Consider the following 21449-nt stretch of genomic DNA (forward strand, 5'->3'; position numbering starts at 1 on the left):
TCGGGTATGGCGGGAGAACAGGAAACACGAGAGGGAGGGCACGGCTGGCCCGGCCGAAAGGTGCTGCACTCAGAATAACCCTTCGCGGAGGAGCAGACAAGCCTCACAGCCTTAGGGCAGAGCACAGGCGTTTGCCTCCGGTTTCACCCGGCTTCTGCTGCGGACGCCTGGGTCACAGCAGATCCCAGGGAGGGGCCCGCTGGCGCCGCGCAGCCGCGTTGTGGAGGGCCGGGCCCGCCCCCGACGTCACACGGAGCCCCGCCCCCCAGGGAGCGGCGGGAGCGCGCGAGGCTCTGTCACGCAGGCGCGTTCGCGCGGTGTAGGCGGAGCTAGAGGCCGTCGAGGGGGTTGTAGGGAGACGGCGCTGCCGCCATTTTGTAGGGTGTTTGTCGCAGCGGCTGGAGCGAGAAGACGGCGGTTTGGCGACATTTCTCGGCCAAAAGGCCTTTTCCTTTCGCGGAGGTAAGGTTTCGGGTGGGGTGCGCAGGGCTGCGCGGTTTCCCAGTCTTGTAAATGTCAAAGTCAGGTGTCGGAAAAACGGCCGGGTCCGGGGCCTCGGCGAGTGGGGTTCCTTCTGGGCACAGCTCTGCTTGTGGCCTTTACAACCTGAAGTTGCCCAAGTGTTGAGGTAGATTTAAAGCGCTGGGGCAGGAAGGCCTCGGCTCTGCCGCCGACCCTGCTCTGTGGGCCCCGGCCGCTCCCATCCCGGCTGCGGAGGCCGGAGCGAGCGCCTGACGCGGGAGCCGCCGGTGGTTTGTTTTCGTGGATCGAGCCCTCCCCTGGGGGCCTGGTCTTGGCCGTTTGTGGCATTTGGGGGTTTTCCAGAGTCAGACATCTGGCTCTGTGGATGCGCCAGAGGCCCTGGCCGGGTGCCCTGGGCGGGCAGGCGGGGGGTGGGGGCCGGGCGTCCGAGGAGCTGCGAGTCCAGGTGGTGGAATTTAGCTCGGGCTCGTGGGAGAATTCTTTGTGCGAACCGGTTTTTTCCCTAAGGTGGAGCAAAACATTATTGCAGCAGATCTGCGTTTCTGATACTTGTGCACTGCGCTGTCCTTGATTAGTTAAGTAACCGCGGTATGCTTCCCCATCCTTAGGAAACAGCACAGGAGGCTGACCGGGTCAACCACCTGGTCTTGCTTTGTAGCTGTCTTTGTATGTTCGTGCTCCGTACATACACCCACAGGCTTCTTGTTATCTTTTAAATGCAGTCCTCCTGGAGCCGTCTAATGATAACTTTAACTCATATAGCTATTTTAAAGCCATATACATGGCATTAAAACTGTCGGGTATTATAGTGTGTTAAAGGGCAGTAGAGAATCAGATTTCTGAGACTGATACATTCAGATTTGTTGTGTGTGATGTTTTTATTAAAAGATGTCTCTTGATTCTAACATGTAGGAGTCTTTATTAATTAGAGGTAGCGTAGTAATTTTAATTTTTCTTTTTTGTGTATGCGGAGGAACCTTATCTTTGTAACCTGGGTCTGGGATTCTTGTCTTGGCCTCTTGAGAAGACTGAGCAAGTATTAGTTAGCCCCGAGGGAAGTGGGGAGTGCGACACGACACTTCGTAACAGCTGAATTAAATTTGAAGTAGTGAACTTGGCTAAAGAGATAAAAGTCTTTGGCTCTCCCAAGATGCTTATTCTTATTTTAGTATTTGCATATTGACAATTTTGGTTATTTAAGAATTCTGCCTTGTTACAGGTGAGCTAATTATGGCAGACCGCCAGTAGAAGGAAAAAAACAAAACTGAAGGAGACACATGCTTTGCAAACACTGCATTATAATGGTCATAATAATAACCCTCAGTCATCAGATGTGACTTTGCTTGCTATGATTTAAGAATGCTTAACTAAGCAATTAAAATTAAAAGAGTTCTTATTTGGTTAAAATACAACTTGGGTAATTGGAAGGTCAGAAGAATTCCACTAGAAATACATTTTTTATGGCTTTTCTGATGGCTTTTGGCTCAGATTAATTTGTAGTATCATTTATTTCAGTTTCCGATATTCAAGGGACTGTGTCAAATTCTGACTGTGTCAAACTCTGACTGTGTCAGAATACTCACTTCTCAATTTCCGGTGCACAGATACCAATTTCCGTAACTAGGGTTTGAGGACTTTTTGTTTGACCTCACCAAGGCCTCCTCTTCCTATTTTAAAGCGAGCTAAAAGAGATGCTACATTATCAGATGTATGATTGATGGGCATAGAATTAGAATCAGCAAGAGAAGTGAGTTTAAAATATCTGAATGTTTGGTGGCTTCAGGCTCTGATGGCATGATACATACATTTTCTTAGGGAATACCTCCTAGGAGATGCCTCATTTTGAAGTTTTTTGTTTGTTTTGTGTTTCCCCCAATCCATTTGAAATCATTTAAATTTTTTACTTGAACTTGTTTGCTTGTTACTGAGTCATTTGGGCAAACTGAAAGAGGTTAAGCTGGTTTTGCTCCAATTTACCTTTTTTTAACTCCTTGCTGAGTTAAGAAACTCACCCTGTTCAGCAGAGTTTGGACATTACTATTAAGAACTACTTTGTGAAAGAGTTGGGGAGAGGCAGATAGGGATCACATTGTTGGAACACAGATCCTGGTCCTGAAAGGAGCCTGTGGGGCTGTAGTTGGGGTTAGGGAATTGTCAGTTATCTGATTTCACTGTGACCATGTTCATCCTTATAGGTTTATTTCTTCTGTCACTCCAGATATACAACGAGTGTGTTTAATTTTAAGAATGGCTGCAGGATGATCTAGAAATAAACTTGTTGGATAAAAGAAATTGAGTTCATAAAATAATCTTTTTATTGCTCTTCTGATTATTGAATACTGTGTTCTGGTCACACCCTGTTTTTTGTTTTCTGCTTTCTGTATTCAGAGCTTTGAGTCATTCTAAGATTTAGAGAAAGGAACTCTTGTCTGAGAAAAAGAAGCTTCATTAATGGCTCTTTACCTTTAAAGCAAAGTCATCTCCTATATTCAGTATCCCTAAGTGTTCCTCTGACTTCAGTTATTTGTATTACAGTATTTTGCCCAGGCTGCATGACACTTGTTGTGTGTGGTAAATTAGCTCACAAAGTCATCATCAATAACTTAATAATTTGATGCTATCAGTAATTAGGAGGTCAGTAATAATTTATTATAGAAAGAAGGTAATGATAAAGGTAATTTAAAAACAAAAAAGTTATTAATTTCTAGCTAGATATTGTCTACTGAAGGCTCTAGGCCTAAACCCTTGCTTTTTTTTTTTTTAAATGGTAGTTAACAAATGTTAGTTGAAGACAAGCACCGAGCTGCTTTTATTTTTTGAATTTTTAAATTTATTATTATTATTTTAATGAAATGTAGTTGATTTAAAATGTGTGACCAAGCTTTCACATTTTAGAACCTCTTTAACCTCATGTGCTGGGTGTTATAATTAATATAAAAATGTTATTTACTAAACATAATCATCTGTAACTTCCACAACTTCCTTTTCATTTCCATTAACAGATGCGGCATTCAAAAAGAACTCACTGCCCTGATTGGGACAGCAGAGAAAGCTGGGGACATGAAAGCTACAGTGGAAGTCACAAACGAAAGAGGAGATCCCACAGTAGTACACAAGAGAACAGACATTGTAAACCACATCACCAGTTTAAAGAATCTGATTGGTAAATTACTCTTGAACTAGTAGCATTTTAACGCTAATCGTTTTAATGATTTGTCATTAGCTTATATAGCTTTCATCTGTCAAATTGTTCTATAAATCAGCCAACAAATATTCATTCAGAAAATATTTACTGAGTGCCTTTTATATGCTGGGCACTTTAAATGCTAAGGTTACAGCTGTGATGACAGCAGCAGACAGCAGCATTCCTACCCCGTGTAACTGTCTGGGAGCCTCAGGAGACAGTTGATTGAGTCTCAGCTGCCAGTGATGTAGTTAGAGGACATGAGACACGGGCAAAGTCAAGTGGTAATAGGACACCGAGTTGGTGCCTTTAACTTGTATTTAGGAGGGAGATGTGTACATTGGGGCACTTTTTTAGGGTTCCACAAGTGAGAGGTAATGAGGGCCCAGGAGAATTCATACAGATGAGACAAAGAGCATGTGCTCTATGAGACTGTTTTAAGTGTGTTGGGGATTAGTTGCTCATACTGTGTTCTACAGGTCATATTTGTAGGCAAGGCCAGAGGATATGTTTGGGATTTTTAGAAGCTTGGCTATTATAAGAACCATTCCTTTGTGTAGGCAGTAGCCAGTAATGTAGGAAGGGGCCTCAATAAAAATTTCCAGTAGCATATGTCCTGTTCTGTTGTATGCTTACCAGTGTAAAATCTTGAGGTAATAACATTTATATAGAATTGAAGGAATTCTAAGGTTCCTAAATGATTAAACAAAGGCTAGGTGAGTAGAGTTTCTTTCATTCTGTCCTCCATTAATTTCCCTTTCTCATTTGTTTTGTTGGTTTTATGTTTTCTCCTTGTTTTGTGCAGATGTTCCATTGGGACTGTTTGCCAGATTGCTTTCTAAATTAGCCAGCTGGGGTTACTTTAAAAAACAGTATGTAGTTTTTTTCCTTCTCCATGATAAAACAGACTTGTTCTGCAGAACAGTGAGCTTGTTGGCAATCAGTGCAGACTACTCATTCTTCATCACACACTGTCATGTGGAGGGAAGAGGAAGAATCTATGCCAGGCTTTCAGTGACCTGAGCTAATTAATGTACTATAGAAAAATATCTGTACCCTATATTAAAATAAATGCAAAATACTGTAAGCCTTAACATCATAGTTATAATCACTCATGGGCTTATGCATTGTGTATGTAGAAAGGAAGTGATATGAGTGATGAACAGTTCATTCATGTTCATGATTAACTACATAAGCAATACTGAGTCAGTCCAACAACCACTAGACCAACAGTTTCTTTTTTGACATTGGCACCAGAGATGTCTGGGGATAATTGCTCTCCATAATATGAAGCAGTCTAATAAATAGTCTTTCAAGATTCAAAACTTTACAAGAGTGTTTTTTTATAAAATTACTGAAAGAAATGAAAAATACAGACACATATAAGGAAGGTAGTCTTGAAAGGATGCTAGTCCTCCATTATTTGGATGTAAAATTATTTCTGATTATTTTCTTCTGAAAATATCTTTGTTTATAAATCTTTGCCTCTGATTATTTCCTGAAAATAGATTCTGAGGAGGGGCAGTTTCAAGTTAAAGGGTGTGAACTCTTACAAAGCTCTTGCTACATATTCACATATTTTTCTAGAAAGTTTGTACCAAGTTATACTCCTACGGCATACGCCTTCATGCTCTCACAAGTCTTGGTTATTTTGAAATGCCAAGAATAGTGTTTTGTTTTAATTTGAATTTTAAAATTTTTACTGAACTTGTTGTATATATATTGACCACTTGAACATTATTTTTGTATTCTTAGCCCATTTTTTCTATTAAATATTTTTTTAAACTAATTTATAAGCACTTTTACTGTATATGAGTTATCTTAACCTTTTTTCATATATATATTGCAGTGTCTTTTGTGATTTGTCTTCCGGTAGTAAGTAGTCCATGAGTTGCTCCCTTCCTACAGGCTTAATTACTTCTGCACAGGAAGACTGATGTGGCTATGAATGCTGTTTTTATATCCTGACACATCTTCCTGTAACACAAAGTATCAAGCCTTAAACCAGTGATTCTCAAACTTTAGTGTGAATAGAATCACCTTGGAGGTATGCTTGAAATGCATGTTACCAGATCATTCAGTGAGTCTGATACTGTTGATAAACAGACCACCCTTTGAGAAACACTATTTTAAGCTCTTTAGTCTGGCATACAAGATTTTGGATGACTGTTCCGCCCCTTATTTGTTTCTGTTCCCCTATGTGAAAGTTGTTCTTGCTGAAATTGTCTACTCACTGTTCCCTCGTAATGTGTAGACAAGCCCATCTCTAAGCCCTTGTGGCTGAAAGTGCTCTGTAAATGAGGAAGAAGGTAATGTGCCATGTTTATCCCCTGGCATTTCTTCTGCTTTCCACTTTGTCCAAATCTTGACCTCCCTTTGAGATGCAACTCTTCTTTTTCATGAAATCTTCCCTAACTATTTTAAGCATTCTGAGTTTTTCTCCCTCTGTTACCCTAAGCACTCATACACAACCTTTTGGCATTTTGTGCATTGTTGAGTTTTGTTTTGTGTTTATGTTCATTATTTGTTGGCAGGGATTTTGCCTTATATGTATTTTTTATCTTCCACAGGACCTGTGTGGAAATTAAAACGAATGCTCATAACCTCATTAGTCTTGGCTATTTTGAATGACTACAGTGAAATCTTCACTGGACAGTCAGTGAATATTTGTAGAAATTAAGTCAATTTGTTCACCCTGCTCACTCTGTCCATATAGCCTTTACAGTTCTGTAGACTTCGTTTGTATAATCTCTGAGCCTTGGTTGTAGATTGAAGAGGTCCTCATCTTTTTAGTTTATCCTCATGGCATTACTTCACCCCATATTCGTTCTATAGATTGTTTATGAATTATCAGCAGATCTAATTTCACGTACTATTCCAGCTAAAGATCATTAGGGTTAGTTTTTCCTGGTAGATTTTGGACTTTTATCAGAAGGATGCCTTATAGAATGAAATAGGATGCCCTTAAAAGTATGGTAATTTCTAGCTTGATGTATTGTGGACCTCTCCCTTATCGTTCCAAGCAGCTGATGAGATCCCTGACCGAGACCCAGGTCTTACCCTGATATCCTGAGCTGTTTCTCCAATTGCTAGAATGTAAGGCTGACACTGGGAAAAGGGGGTTTCTGCATCTCCCCAGCCTGGATTTGATGCCAGTTCTGTTGAGTAGCAATCTTAGAAATGTTTCTCCTTTATTTCTGCCTAAACCAGCCCCCTGGGAAAAAGAACAACAGCATATTCTGGGGAAAAGGAAGGTTGGTGAGGGCTATCTAGTCAACATCTGTCACTCCATTGCTTGTCAGGATTATTTTAGCTGATGTGTCTGACTGGGCAGGTGTCCCCTCTCTCCCTCAGTGCTCCATGTGCATCCCTCTTGAAGCTTCGCACTCTGTCGAAGAGGACACTCATCCCAGGTAGAGAGGGGGACGGGAAACTGGGCAAATTGAATCTATGTCTTTTTCTTTCCATCAGATCAAAGCTAAACTGGGATCCATTGACTTCCTGAGGTCCATGACCTCTGAAATCCCTTGTTTTCGTTATGTATTTGTGCATTTCTTAGGGGAGAGGGCCCATTTCTTTCATCAGATTTTGAAAGGGGTCCGTAGATTCAGAAGTTAAGCACATGGCACCAGTTGATGCTATTTTCCCTGAATTCTTGCGTATTTCACAAGCAGGAATGACAGGAAATCCGAAATGCAAAGGGTGGGTAATCCTAGACAAGCCATTACAAGATCCTTTTCTCATTTGAGGGGGGTATGTTTTAGATGTCTTTGGCACATGAAGCAACCGTCAAAAGCTGTGTTGTCTATTCTCAAAGAGGAGTACAGGAAGCTAGAAACACAAAGAGATGGGGAGATGGGACAGGTAGGATGTGTCATAAAAGTGGCACAGAGGAGTTAGAATGCGCTCTCCCACCACGGCAAACCATTTTCCTTCTAGGGATCTCAATTTACTCATCTAAAATGAAAGGGCTGAGATATATTTAAGATTCCTTTTAGCTCTGATACACCTTTCATAAAATAATTCTCTGTGTGCCAGGGATATCTAAAATTCACTTAACATTAAGAGAGAAAGGAATTCTGTTTTGCCTGCCTCAGATTGTGTGTGGCTCTGAGAAAAGAAAGCTTAGCTACAGGTGCATATATCAAAAGACTGATGAATTTCAGAAGAGCAGTTTTGTGAATTTTTGGTCTTAACTTTCTCCAGAAGGTAAAGGGACATTTAATCAAGTAAACACAGTATAATTGAATGATACGGCTCAAGCTTTGTTCCTTGATAGCAGCATATATAATAGAGATATAAGAACCCATTTGCTTATTGGTTAAAGTAAAATTATTTCTTAAGTTTTGTGATTTAAGTATAAATTCTAATTCATCAATTTGTCTTTTTTTCTTTTATTGAGTTAGCTGTTTAAACCAGGAATTCTTGAGAGAATGTTTTGTTTTAACCACATCATTCTAGAATGAAGAGAATAATTTTAAATCCTTTAATGTGTTTGCAGTCATTACTTAGAAGCAAGGTCCTTGAATGAGAGAGATTTTCGGGACCGGAGATACATTGATGAATACAGAAATGACTACTGCGAAAGATACGTTCCTAGACATTATCACAGAGACATTGAAAGCAGTTATCGAATCCATTGCAGTAAGTCTTCAGTCCGAAGCAGGAGAAGCAGTCCTAAAAGGAAGCGTAATAGGCACTGTTCAAGTCATCAGTCACGTTCGGTATGATTGATTGGTTTTTATTTTGGGTGGTTACGTATTTGTGTGAAAAAGCACTTACTGAGCTGATAAGTTTGGAAAAGTTTATATATATAATACTATTTGAATATAGTTGTGTTTATATTACTTGAGTCCTTAAAGGAAACTTCCAAATTCTTATAACTAATCTGTGTTTATTAGCTAGCCCTCATTTGCCCATATTTACTCATTTTCTGCAGAGCAGATTATGAATTCCTTGATTTCAATATTAAAAATATTTTAATGTTTTATAATGTAATCTTATGAAAAGATGAAGCACCCGTCTTTTCTTTCATTTTAGACTTTTTTTACTTTAAAAGAAAGATGTTTCCTAATACTTGGAAACAAACATAGAAAGTTGCACTGGTGGATCCGTACCCTGTGTATAGCACAGTGCCACAGTGCAGTGCATCATTTTCTGCAGCTGGTTCCATTGGGATTCTGAAAATGGGTGCTGAGTGGGAAATGTGTTGTCCAAAAAGCCTGCCCTTTTTTTTACACGCATGCATCATATCACCTGTTTGATTAATAAACTATGAATTACTGTTTTCCTCCCCAAGTTTTCTTCAGTAGAACTAGTTTTGATTAGATTGAACATTGAAATTAACTAGCTTTTATTTTCCCCTTTTAATCATGTATGTTTTAAAATATTGCTAAATAAACGATTTGAACTAATCTTGACATTTTAAAACATTTTCCTGACAAAGTAGACATCCCAACTCACAGCATATGCTGTTTTATAACGAGATTGATAGATCATAACATTGCGTTCCTTAAATTTCAGACTTCACTTAAATCAGTATTTTAAAGAGACAATTGTGTTGTTTTTTTTCTATTGCCACTTTAAGTATCTTATCTGAAAATCTGTTCCTTGCCATGTTTTTCTTCTGTAACATAAACTGTGCCCTGTGAATTTCTGGGGACTGAATTTGAAATTGCTCCTGCCAACTGTTCGTGGCCTGGTGCTTATCTGAATGCCTGAATATCTCCCCGCTGAATGAATTGCGTATTCTGCCCTGAATTCACTCTGATATATTGATTGGCTGGACGATCTTGGTGCTGCCCACTTGCCGTTCCAGAAGAGCCACCGAAGGAAAAGATCCAGGAGTATAGAGGATGATGAGGAGGGTCACCTGATCTGTCAAAGTGGAGACGTTCTAAGAGCAAGATGTATAGAATATTTTTCAACACTTTTTAAACTTTGCAGACAGAATAATCTTTTTAAGAATAGTTTGTCAGCGGGGGGCTAAAGAACTCTTCATTGCTTTTTTGTTTTGTTTTTTGTGGGTTTGTTTGTTGTTCTTTTGTATTTCTTCTTTTCTATACAGTTTAAATATTTCTACTCTAAAGTTCCAAAATAATCAGTGGAATTTGAGATTAGAGCAAGAAAGATAGCTCTATCTAATTGTTTTTGGTAGCAGCTGAAAATAAGATAATTTGAGTGCTGAAACCTTAGTTATGCTTTGATAGAGATCATTTGAAAATATTCCACACTTAAGCATTCATTGTTTGAGTAACTGATAGTTTGTACCGTTACTTACACTTCTTTCTCCCCCCTCACTTTAGATGAAATCGTGGACACTTTGGGTGAAGGGGCCTTTGGCAAAGTTGTAGAGTGCATTGATCATGGCATGTAAGTTTTTTTGTTTGTTTGTTTGTTTTCAACATTCTGATATTTTTGGTGGGGAAGGATCCATAATTTAGATGAAATGGTACTTTAGTGGTAGGTATGTGTTTTCCTGAGAAGAGGTGTAAGTATTCAAAATTTTTTGAACTTCGTATGATTTATTTACCATGAATGTGGATTTTGGTCAAGAATGCTGAACATTTTTATCAGATGAAGTTCTTTGAAATTAAAGTGAGTGTTCAAGTGAAGGGTGTTCAAGTGAAGGGTTTCCCAGAACTTAGGCCCCTGGCTTCTTGTGAGAGATTTGGAGTGCTTTACTCTGCTTTTGAATTACAGAGGCAATAAAGCATATCTAATTTTCTTGGTTCAAAAACCTTTATAGCCAAAGGATAATATTTGTATGTTAGTCAGCTTCTTAAACTATAAAGAATTGCGTTACTTAAAGCCTGCAAAATAAAGTCCAGATTTTTTTAATGAGTTATACTAAACCCTTTGTGATTTGACCCTCTCTGCCTCATTTTAATGTTTTCTTCTAGGACCTCTGTTCTGTGGTTGCAAGCTTTTTATTGTAAGTGAATCCCTTAAAACAATTTAGTCAAAACTACACATTTCTAAATTAACATCTAAATTTTTTTCATCCTAAATAGTTGAGAAGTATGTAATTTCCAGTTTGTTGTAAATGTTAATTTAAAAAAAAAAACTATATTTAGGGGAATCTAAATACAACACCTACTGTTATCCATAAATAAAACTTTTCTTGAATACTTAGAAATGTTTTAACCTTGAACTTATCTTTACTCCACTTTTCATAAAGAATATTATCCTAAATGTTTTTTTATCACCCTTTCCTCTCTTCAAAAAAATGTGAACATAAATTGAAATTTTGAGATATTTTGAAATATATTCAGACTTAGGAAATTTACTGTAATAGTTCAAAGAATTCCTATGTTTTCTTCACCCAGAATCCCTAAATGTTAACATTTTACAGTATTTTATCATTTTCTAGATACACATTCATGTATTTTCAAATTTTTCCAGCTAATCTGATTCAGTCCTGATTCACATTTCACTAGTTGTCTCATTAATATCTTTTAAAAATTTCTTGATAGTACAAGACTTTAGTATTTGAGATATTCCAATTAATAGTATTTAGTTGGTCAAGTACAAATCTGTTACCAATTTTGGTACTTATTACACCTAAAACAAAATTTAATCAGAAATGTATATTTTACTGGAATGGTTGGGGCTTTTAAAAAACGGGTACATGTGTCCATAGATAAATATCTTAGTGTTTTAGCATTGTTTCCATTTTAGTTTTTTTAATTGATGTATAATTGACTAATATTATGTAAGTTTGTAAGTTTAAGGTGTTTAACATGTTGGTTGATAAATTTATATACTGCAGTATGATTACTGCAGTGGCCTTAGCTAACACATTTATCCATTTTTCATTTTTCGCGCTATTAGCATTTAGAAAACTTGGCCATACAATTAAATAGAAGATGTTTTGTCACAGCAGTTTTGTAGCAGTTATTTAAGTGTCGACATAACATGCTTACAGCATAGGGAAATTATCATCAAAATAATTTTTTAATGATTTGTCAGCCTACAACTTCACTGGAGCCCTTGTTAAAAGCAGTAGGATGGGAAAAGTTTTGCTATCCAGCCACTAGAAAAATTTGTTTTGCCTGAAAGTTTTGTTTTGTTTTGTTTTTTACAGCCTAGGGCACATACCTTGCCATACTAATTACCCATGCATGAGGTTTTCTTTTCTTTTATGAAGTGAAAAGGCCATAGTGAAAAAGGCTTGAATGCTGGCCCATCTTCAAGAAAATCAGGTTTAGAAAAGAGGACGTAGGGAAGCTGAAGATCTGGGAACCCCTTTCCTCAAAATCATTCACGGCTCTACACTTGTTAAGAAGTGTTACAGATGCCCCAGTCTAAAGCACGCTGCCCTACATTGTAGCTGTTTCTACCTACTGGCATCAGTGAACGTGCTTAACCTTTTTTTGGCTTCATGATTTATTGATGGTGTCTCCTTTGCCTGAATGTTCCATTTTCGTCCCAAGTCTAACAAACTGATAGCTGTTTCTCAGGGCTCAGTTTTGTATCACCTCTTCTGAAGGAGTCTGCTCCCCTGACCCTGATGGTTGAGCTCTTTCTCCTCTCTATTCCATATTACCTTGTACCAAGCACATCTAACCTTGTAAGTTGTTCAGGTGTCTGTCTTTTCCATTAGACTGTGAGGTACATGGGACAAGCCTGTTTTTATCACTAACACCTATATACTATCTGGCACAGTAGGTCTAGCCTGGTGATTGAGTGAATGCTTTTCAGCAGTACCATATTCTATTCAAGGTTTATATTTCTATCTTTTTTTAAAAAAAAAAAAAAAGTATTCTGTAAAATCTAGGTAAATTTAAAATTCTGGAAACAAACATTAACATTCGTAAGTATTAAGAGAATCATCACTCCATATAAAGTGTATTTTGTCAAAATGTTTTGAAAAGGTGTTATATGCATCTGTTACCATATGCTTTGAAGATTATTTTAGGAAAATAACATGGAATAATTGGTACTTAATAAGATAATGCTTTAGAGGATACATGTCTTCAACCCCCTCATGTACACTTAACCATTTTAATTTTAATTTTTAAGGGATGGCATACATGTAGCGGTGAAAATCGTAAAAAATGTGGGTCGTTACCGTGAAGCAGCTCGTTCAGAAATCCAAGTACTTGAGCACTTAAATAGTACTGACCCCAGTAGTGTCTTGTAAGTATAAACTTGGAACTGGGGTCCGCCCTGTTATGTGAAATAATCAGAATTCTGTGAACTGAATCATTTTTATCTTGATCTCTTTCAGCCGCTGTGTCCAGATGCTAGAATGGTTTGATCATCACGGTCATGTTTGTATTGTGTTTGAACTGCTGGGACTTAGTACCTATGATTTCATTAAAGAAAATAGCTTTCTCCCATTTCAAATTGACCACATCAGGCAAATGGCGTATCAGATCTGCCAGTCAATAAATTGTAAGTATACTTGTTAAATTTTTAAACACCAATGAATTAAAGTTTTTATTATACAAGCGACATATCAAAACATTGTTACTAAAAATGCACATATTAGAAGAAACGATGAAGCCACTTTTGATTCCTACATTCACTGCTCATCCTCCCTCCCATCCAGTACAGATTGAATTTGTAAATGAAACTAATGTCTTTTTGTTCTTTTGTAGTTTTGCATCATAATAAATTAACCCATACAGATCTGAAGCCTGAAAATATTTTATTTGTGAAGTCTGACTATGTAGTCAAATATAATTCTAAAATGGTAAGTTAAAGACTTGTTTTAATTTTGGTGATTGCCTTTAGAGTTAATTTAGCGTAGTGATCCTTGGATGAGGAATTTTACCTCTGAGGCTTATTTTTATATCCTGATGTTTAACCCCAAAAGGGTAGTAATCTTTTTTCTTTCTTATGGGGTTATGTTGAGGATCAGAAAGGAACTAACATGCGAGCCTTTTGGATAGTACTCCAAAACATTTCATGTCTTTATTGATCTTCATATTTACTCAACTGTGTCTCTCTAGAAACGCGATGAACGCACACTGAAAAACACAGACATCAAAGTTGTTGACTTTGGAAGTGCAACATACGACGATGAGCATCACAGCACTCTGGTGTCTACGCGGCATTACAGAGCTCCAGAGGTCATCTTGGGTCAGTAGACACCAGACTTCCTGATAGTTTAATTGGAAAAGAGATCTTTGTTCTCTACAGCTTTTATTGGGAGGCAGGTAGTGGAGGGATAGCTGTAATTTTCTTAGTAGTGTACAGAAAATGTTTTCTGTTTTCATAAAAACTGGACTCTGCTATAAATATTCTTCCTGAGTGGGGAAAAATGTGATACCATCAGTATAGATACTCCAGGTAGTGGTTATTTTTGAATAAGTCAGTCTTAACCAAGAACAAGCTCTATTGGCCAAGTACATCACAGCAGGGTGATTTTAAAGTGATGTGAGTACCTATTATCGTCTCATCACAAAAGCATGGTGCTGGTGAAAACGATAAAATTTGGTTGGCAGACATCTAGATGTCGGGGGGATGGAGGTTGAGGAGAGCAGAAGGGGGGCTAGTCAGGGAGAGCTTCTCTGATAATCTTTGACGTGAGAAAGGCTGGGGCAGAAGATGAGTCAGTGCAGGGTGTTAAAGAGGGAGCTCAGGAGGGGACAGTGCGTCTTGTGCCTCAGGGTCTGACAGTGAGACCAGGACTGGTGACAGCTGGGGACGTCAAGGGTGGGTTTGGGGGCTTGGAGATAGTTAAAGCAGTAAGCTTATTACTTGGCCAAAAGTGAGGGCCAACTGAAGTTAGATAGTAAAACATTTTTATGGAATCAGCTGTTCCCACTTTTTAGCTTGTCCAGTAGGACTTGGTAGTTCAGGATAGGAGTGTGAAAGCGACCTAATGATGCTCACCGAGCGGGGAGATCAGCAGAGGGGTGAGGAAATCAAGGTCGTGGTGCAGTGCTGGCCAGTAGAGCTCTCCATGTGGTGGAAATGTTCTGTTTGCACTGTCCAGTATGGTGACCATTAACCACTGTAGACTGCTGTGCACTTGAAGTTTAGCTAGTGTGACTGAGGAACTGAGTTTTAGATTTTGCATTAAATTTTAGATTGAAATAGCTACACGTGGCTAGTGGCTACCACGACAGGACAGAACAGGTTTAGAATTTGTCTTTGAGGTTGTTGTTACTAGGATTTCTGCTTAGTGTGGTCTGAGGAGTTACTGTGTTGAAATAGTTTAGAAAGTGTATTCATGACTGAGGACTGAAGGCTGCAACGAAGGTGAAAGAGAGGAGTGTGGGAAGAGACTGTGGACAGAGAGGTATTTGCAGAGCTTAGAAGGAGATAACTTGCTATGTTTTATCAATTTTGGGAAGGACATTTTTCCCACACATTTTAACACGTGGTGGGGGACAACACAAAACAGTTGGCATTTTTTCTTCATTACTGATATATAACAGGGGTGCATCTTAAGCATAGTTAATGGCCTCCTCCTAAATTGGGTAAATACAGTGATTCTTAGTGATAATACAGTTAAAAGTGTGGCCAGGCTGGGAATAGTTGATAAAAATCTGAAGTTGGTGTTTGTGGTCTTGATGAAAAGAGTACAAGAGATGAGAAGATGAGAACGGTTCTCGTGTGTTTGTGGACTGTTAGTCCTGAAGATGAAGGCAGAGTTAGGCTGGAGAGGAAGGTGTGGTCAGGCACTACAGTTGAGGAGGGCAGTTGGTCTCCTGTCTTGGGTGTTGGTAATAAACAGAAATAGGGAGAAGTTGGTAAAAGTGAATGATGTGAAATTCCAAAGAGTATGAGAGCTGACTTACCAGAAAATGGGATGATTTAGAATGGTGCAAAGGGTTACAGTCACCTGGGAGAAAGCTGGGCTGGGAGAGAGGAGTGGCTAGAAAAGAAAACTTCATCTTAGGTCCAGGCTGTGTCATTTGCAGGTTTTGTGTGTGGTGCTGTGAGTAGAAACTGTGCTCCATTATCCGTTTGCTCAACTGACGGGTACTGCGAGAGGTGACAGAAACAGCTAAGTCGGAGTCAAGTCCCTTGAATATATTGTTTCTCCCTTTATCTTTAAATTCAGTGATGTTACTGAAAGTAATTGAAATGGCTTTTAGAGTAGGTTTTATTTGCACATTATTGTTTTATTAAATACTTGATCTTTAAAAGAATGAAACACCTGAATGGTTTGCTTTTTTCCTTTCTAATTAAGCTTAAAAAGACTAAGTGTTTTTTCTTTTCTGAGTAATACTACTATTGAGGATTCTGAAGGAGAAAGTATATATAATCATGTAGAGACAACCTGAAAGTACGTATGTAGATCCCTGTCTGAACTTGAAATGGCTATATAATTCTGCTTATAGGTGACACTGCTTATTAATATCCAGTATAATTCTTACATAATTTATGTGAAACTAACATTTCTTTTAATGGAAGAAATAAACTCAGACATCAAGCTGATGATAACCGATAAGGAGTAATCACATTCTGAGGATAATTATTGATCTATATTTGCACTAATACAATGTAAAGTTTCATGGAAAGACCATGAAGGGGGTGTAACAGTGCTCCCCACTGCACAAGGAATGCAGAAAGTGTGAAATATTTGCTAGCACCTCTTTTATTTTGTATAAAATGCGGCCTCCCCCAGGCTAAAATACTGTAATTTGATATAAGGATATGGAAGACTCTGAAAGCAGACTGAATAATGTTGGATATAGAACAAAATGTAAACCCTGAATTTACTGTCATATACTCTAAAAAAGGGCTGTATAAGGAGAGCACCCACACAGGAAAGGGTTTAGTGTGTTGGCAGTTTTTAATTGTTGCATAATGAGATGTTTGGTTTTGTTTTTAAACAGCTTTAGGTTGGTCTCAGCCTTGTGATGTTTGGAGCATAGGTTGCATTCTAATTGAGTATTACCTTGGTTTCACAGTCTTTCAGGTATGTATTTATTTAGTAAATGTTGTTTACTAATTCATAATGAACTTCACATGTTAAAGGCATGTTAAAGTTTTGGTTTCCATATTGAAAAGTTGCCATCGTGTCACTTAAGATTAAAACTTATATGCAAAGTAGTCATCCTTCTCTACTGTCATAGTTGAATGAAACACTGCTGAGTGGTCATTATTCATTCTGCGTGTGAATGGAGTTTTTAAACATGTGGTTCATATTGACTTCATATGACCCATTTTTTAAATTGTGGTGCTCCATAAATTTACATTAGTTCTAACTGTGACCAATTTTAATTCAGTCCTGATTATGTTGCCTATTGATACGACCATGAACAAGTTACTTGCTCCTTTTTTAAAAAGAATTTAGAAATAGTTGTAGTAAGCATCTTTGTCAACCCAGGCACATTTCTAAGCACTTAGTATGTAAAGATGAAAAGACAACATCTCTGTCCTCAAGGAAGTCGTGCACAGGGTAGACATGGGGAAACTTACAGCGCAATGTGATATATGCTATAATGGAACAACGTAGAAAGTATGGTGGGAACCCAGAGAAGGTGAATAGTTAAATTTGCTTAGAGAAAGCGTCACTGAGAAGTAGGGAGTTTAAGCCATACTAAAGGAAAGAGTAGGAGTTTGTCAGAAAACCTGAGTGTGTGATGCCATATCAGGAAGAAGAAATTGTATTCACGAATGCAAGAGGCATAAAGATGCTCGAGTTGAGGAGGGAGGAATAGTGCCGTCAGAGTGTCTTGCATAAATACGAAACGTTTGTAGGCAAGGACTGATTCATAGCTGACTTGTTTGCCATAGAAAGGTATTTACTTGTGTTACCCTAGGAGTCAGTGGTTTCCAAGTGTGGACTGGTCTAAAATGAAAATGATATTCTAGGGTTGCCATTCTAGCCTTCATTTAGAAGTTAGCCTTCCTGTTTTTTTGGTATTAAAATGTCCCTTTAATGAAACAGTAATCGTTACTTGCTTTTTAAAGTAAAAGCCCTTACCTGTCAAAATAAGCAGAAAATGTTAAGGTGTCCACTTTTTTTCCCTCATAATTTTACTTATGTCTGAAGACTAACAGTCTTGAAAGCTTCAAGCAGTGTAACCCTTGAAGAACTTTCTGTAGGGTTGGGATGTGATGTGATCAAGGTGTGTCGTTCTAGTTTGTAGATGGGTAAGGTGAGGGTGGTTCAGGAGTTCCTGGCTAATAATGTCAGGGCCGACTTGAGGTTATGGCAAGCAGGGTGGGGGAAGAAGCTATGGTGAAGTTACAGTCACTTAGGTGACTGTTGCAGAATATGTGTGTTCACTGCTGTGGGGCACCTCACCAAACTTCTGTCTAGTCTGTAGAGAGCTGTTAGAAGTACTCTTGAGTTTGCATACAAGTTAAGAGACCTAAAATGAAGCTGCAGGTCATTTCTAGGAGGTACTGTCTGGTTTTGTGGTAGAAAGCTGTAGGGTCAAGAAGTTGAGCAGAACTTTCTTCATTCTGACACTTAAATAAAATAGGCCCCTCGAATGGTTTTATGATTGTAAGTCATTCCAAAGTCTTTAAGTGTGGATTATTCCTGTTGGTTTGAGATGTGGTTTATATTTGAATTCCACCCTCCAAAATAGTCTTCAACTAAGGAACTTGTTGAAAATGTGGAGCTTGTATTATTTATTCCTGTCATGAATTAAGAACAACATTTTGAAAGTGTATACTAGGCACAGAAGTTGACAGATTTAAAAACCATTGCACACAGCCTCTGCTCTCCAGAACGTGGGTTGGCAAACTGTATCCTGCCTGATGCCTGCTTTGAAAAATGAAAAAGGATATGTGATAGAGACCATTTGTGACCGCCTAGGCCTAAGATATTTACTGCCTGGCCTTTTACGGAGGAAGTTTGCCAGCCTCTGCTCTAGGAGCATCCTATTTCAGCTGTAAGTTTATTCCACTTTCGCAAAGCTTTATTACTGTTTAAGAATGAGTTTTGTCTCAGGTTCACAGCTCAAGTTTCCTCATTTATGAGCTATATGTGACCTTGAGCTAGTATCTTACCCTCTGAACGTCACGTTCCCACATACCTAGCTAGGGTTGTGAGTATATTGGGGCTGTATCTTTATTGTCTAGGATTAGTTGAGTGTGACAAGGTTGCTATTCATTGGGTAATGGAGGTTAAATGAGAGACAGTTTTTTTGGTAATCTTCTCCAGTCAACCCCCTGTTATATAGTGTAAGAAATAACAGATAAATAGGGGAAAACTGTTTTTACACTGAGTAAATTATGTCATCCCCTGTGCAGACCTTACTGATCCTTTCTAGAAAGACTTTGATTAGATTTGCATCAGACAAGGTAGCTGATTCAGTTTTTTTCCATCTTTGAAGTAGAGTGTAATATAAATTGTGTAGCTTTCTAATCCAGGCATATTTAGTCCTTTTATGTCAATACTGTTTCCTTCTGTTTTCCTTTATTGTGCATACCGGGAAAGGGAAAGTGCTAAATTTCTTTCTCCTCCTTTTTTAGACTCATGATAGCAAAGAGCACCTGGCAATGATGGAACGAATATTAGGACCCATACCAACACACATGATTCAGAAAACAAGGTATACCTTTTGTGACTAAAGCCTTGTTAGGTGCATGCAGTGGCCTGTATTCAAACTACAGGAAACCCATCTTTGTTGTCACTGCTTTTTCCAGGGACTGCAGATTGTGAATTTTTTTCCACAAAGTGAAGTTTTTAAAAAGTAATACAGTATTTACTTTGTGATCCAGTAGACAGAGTGATGTTTTTATACTCACAGTAACATAAGCATAAATATTTTCCTAACTTGATGTAAAAATAATACATAGAGTAGTAAAAAGAGTTTAATTTTGGAGTCATATTGATCTAAGTTTGAATTCCATACTGTTGTTACCCAGCTGTATGTCTTTGGACAAGATACTGTAAGTGGTTTCAAAACATAACTTCACAGGAGTCACCCAGGTAGTTGTTTAAAGATTTCCAGCCCCATTCCAGATCAGAATTTTAGTGAAATCAGAATTTCACTAAATGGATCCAGGAACCGCTGTTTTTGAAGCTTGCATTGTTTCCTGTGTGATGTTTGGGAACACCTTAGGTGGGATACTAAAACTTCAGAGGGTACAAGATTAAGGAAGATGTCATGTAAGATATCTGATACATAATTGCTGCTGAGATTTGTTTTAATTGTGAGAGAGAGAGAGAGAGATGCCTGGTTCCATCTGTTTCCCCCATCTCCTGGTGAGGGCAGGGTAAACATGAAATTTTTTTTTTAAACTAATCCAGAATTCTTTTTCCTGTAGAAAGCGCAAGTATTTCCATCATAACCAGCTAGATTGGGATGAACATAGTTCTGCTGGTAGATACGTTAGGAGACGCTGCAAACCATTAAAGGTAAAAAAAAAAAGGTTTAAAAAGCTGTTTTTAACTATTTTTTGATGTCTTTCTTAAACAAAATCATTTTTCCCCTCAGGAATTTATGCTTTGTCATGATGAAGAACATGAGAAACTGTTTGACCTGGTTCGAAGAATGTTAGAATACGATCCAGTACAAAGAATTACCTTGGATGAAGCACTGCAGCATCCTTTCTTTGACTTATTAAAAAAGAAATGAAATGGAAATCAGTGGTCTTACTATACTTCTCTAGAAGGGATAACTTAAGACTGTGTCAGTCAACTCTAAACATTCTGATATTTTTGTAAACATTAAATTATTTTGTACAGTTAAGTGTAAATACTGTATGTTTTGTATCAATAGCATAATTATCTTGTTAAGCGAATATGGTCTTGATAATGAAATATAAAAGCTAAAATTAATTTTCCTTTTTTGAGATTAATTACCATTTTTAAAGACCTTTGGAAAAATCCTTTCTGTCCAGTGATAAATGTGATTGATCTTGTCTTTTATACATGGAGGTTGACTCTTTGAAGTGATTTTTTTTTCTTTTTTTGAGTAAAAGAAAATCTTGACTACTTCATTCCTTAATGATTATTCTTTACATACCTCAAAGTCAGACTTTTCTTCACTTTAAAAGTTTTTTCTGCAATTGTTGAACAGGTCATAAGGATTATTAACTCTGTAGGCAGGTATTGGAAAGCAAAAACCCATAGGAAATGTTAACTGTTGGAGTTTCATTCAGTTGCAAGTATTGTGTTCTGTTTCATTGGGTGATCTCAGTGGTGATAAGCAGCATTCAGGGAAAGGCATCCAGTGTGTCCATCGTGACAGATTAGTAACACCACACGCTCACTGCATTTAAGATTAAAGCGTAGCAGGAAGGTCAGCGTGCGGAGTCCTGTTTCCCGAGGGCTACTTATGTAGTCAAGTCACGAACTAAGAACAGGAATTCTGATGACTGAGGTTTTGGGTTTTAATGCCAGATCTTCAGGAGACTTGAGATTGTCTCGTATATTTCCTTATCACATGAAATACAAATACTTAAACCTTAGTGTATGAATTTTAAGGTTATTATTAAGCAGTTTATATTTGTTTTAATCTTTGCTGGAGAAAAAGATGATTTGATTGTAAAACACTGTGGGAAGAAACTTCTGCAGAAGTTTCCAGGCCCTGATTGGTTAACATGATGAACTTTTTATTTGCCTGTGGGTATTTTTTCCTTACTGTTAACCTGTTTTCAAATTGCAAACTACATGGTAAATGTTACTTAATTTAGTAAAAATACAAAACTATTGATCAGTCTGCCAGGTGAGAAATCTTTTTTGTTGCAGAATTCATCGCTGATTATCCAGATACAGGGTTTTTGTTCAGTGTTCCCATTTCCAAAGGGCATTACACAAAGATGTGAATTTTATCTGTATTTTAAACGAAAAACATGAAATCTTTTTGGTATGACAAATAGTGAAATCAAGATGGGCTTCTCTTCGTGATCC

General features: G+C 38.0%; 1 protein-coding gene across 5 annotated transcripts; it reads left to right on the forward strand.

Annotated features, from left to right (window-relative positions):
• Positions 1-303: 303 nt before the first annotated feature.
• CLK4 (CDC like kinase 4) lies at positions 304-20536 on the forward strand. 5 transcript variants are annotated; one of them, XM_074350156.1, is made up of 14 exons: positions 319-462; positions 1457-1566; positions 3480-3646; positions 8169-8391; positions 9486-9576; positions 9973-10039; positions 12692-12808; positions 12900-13066; positions 13273-13367; positions 13627-13756; positions 16468-16550; positions 19064-19143; positions 19862-19952; positions 20032-20536. In XM_074350156.1, exons 3-14 carry the CDS (start codon positions 3486-3488, stop codon positions 20170-20172), a joined length of 1446 nt encoding a protein of 481 aa, XP_074206257.1. In that variant the 5' UTR covers positions 319-462; positions 1457-1566; positions 3480-3485; the 3' UTR covers positions 20173-20536. The 5 variants fall into 5 exon arrangements, with proteins under 5 accessions (XP_074206256.1, XP_074206258.1, XP_074206257.1 ...); XM_074350155.1 differs by lacking the exon at positions 1457-1566 and having other exon boundaries at positions 304-462; positions 3486-3646; XM_045510023.2 differs by lacking the exons at positions 319-462; positions 1457-1566 and adding an exon at positions 7022-7080 and having other exon boundaries at positions 3507-3646.
• Positions 20537-21449: the final 913 nt, after the last annotated feature.

This window comes from Camelus bactrianus, chromosome 22 (assembly GCF_048773025.1).
Source record: "Camelus bactrianus isolate YW-2024 breed Bactrian camel chromosome 22, ASM4877302v1, whole genome shotgun sequence".
NCBI lineage: Eukaryota > Metazoa > Chordata > Mammalia > Artiodactyla > Camelidae > Camelus > Camelus bactrianus.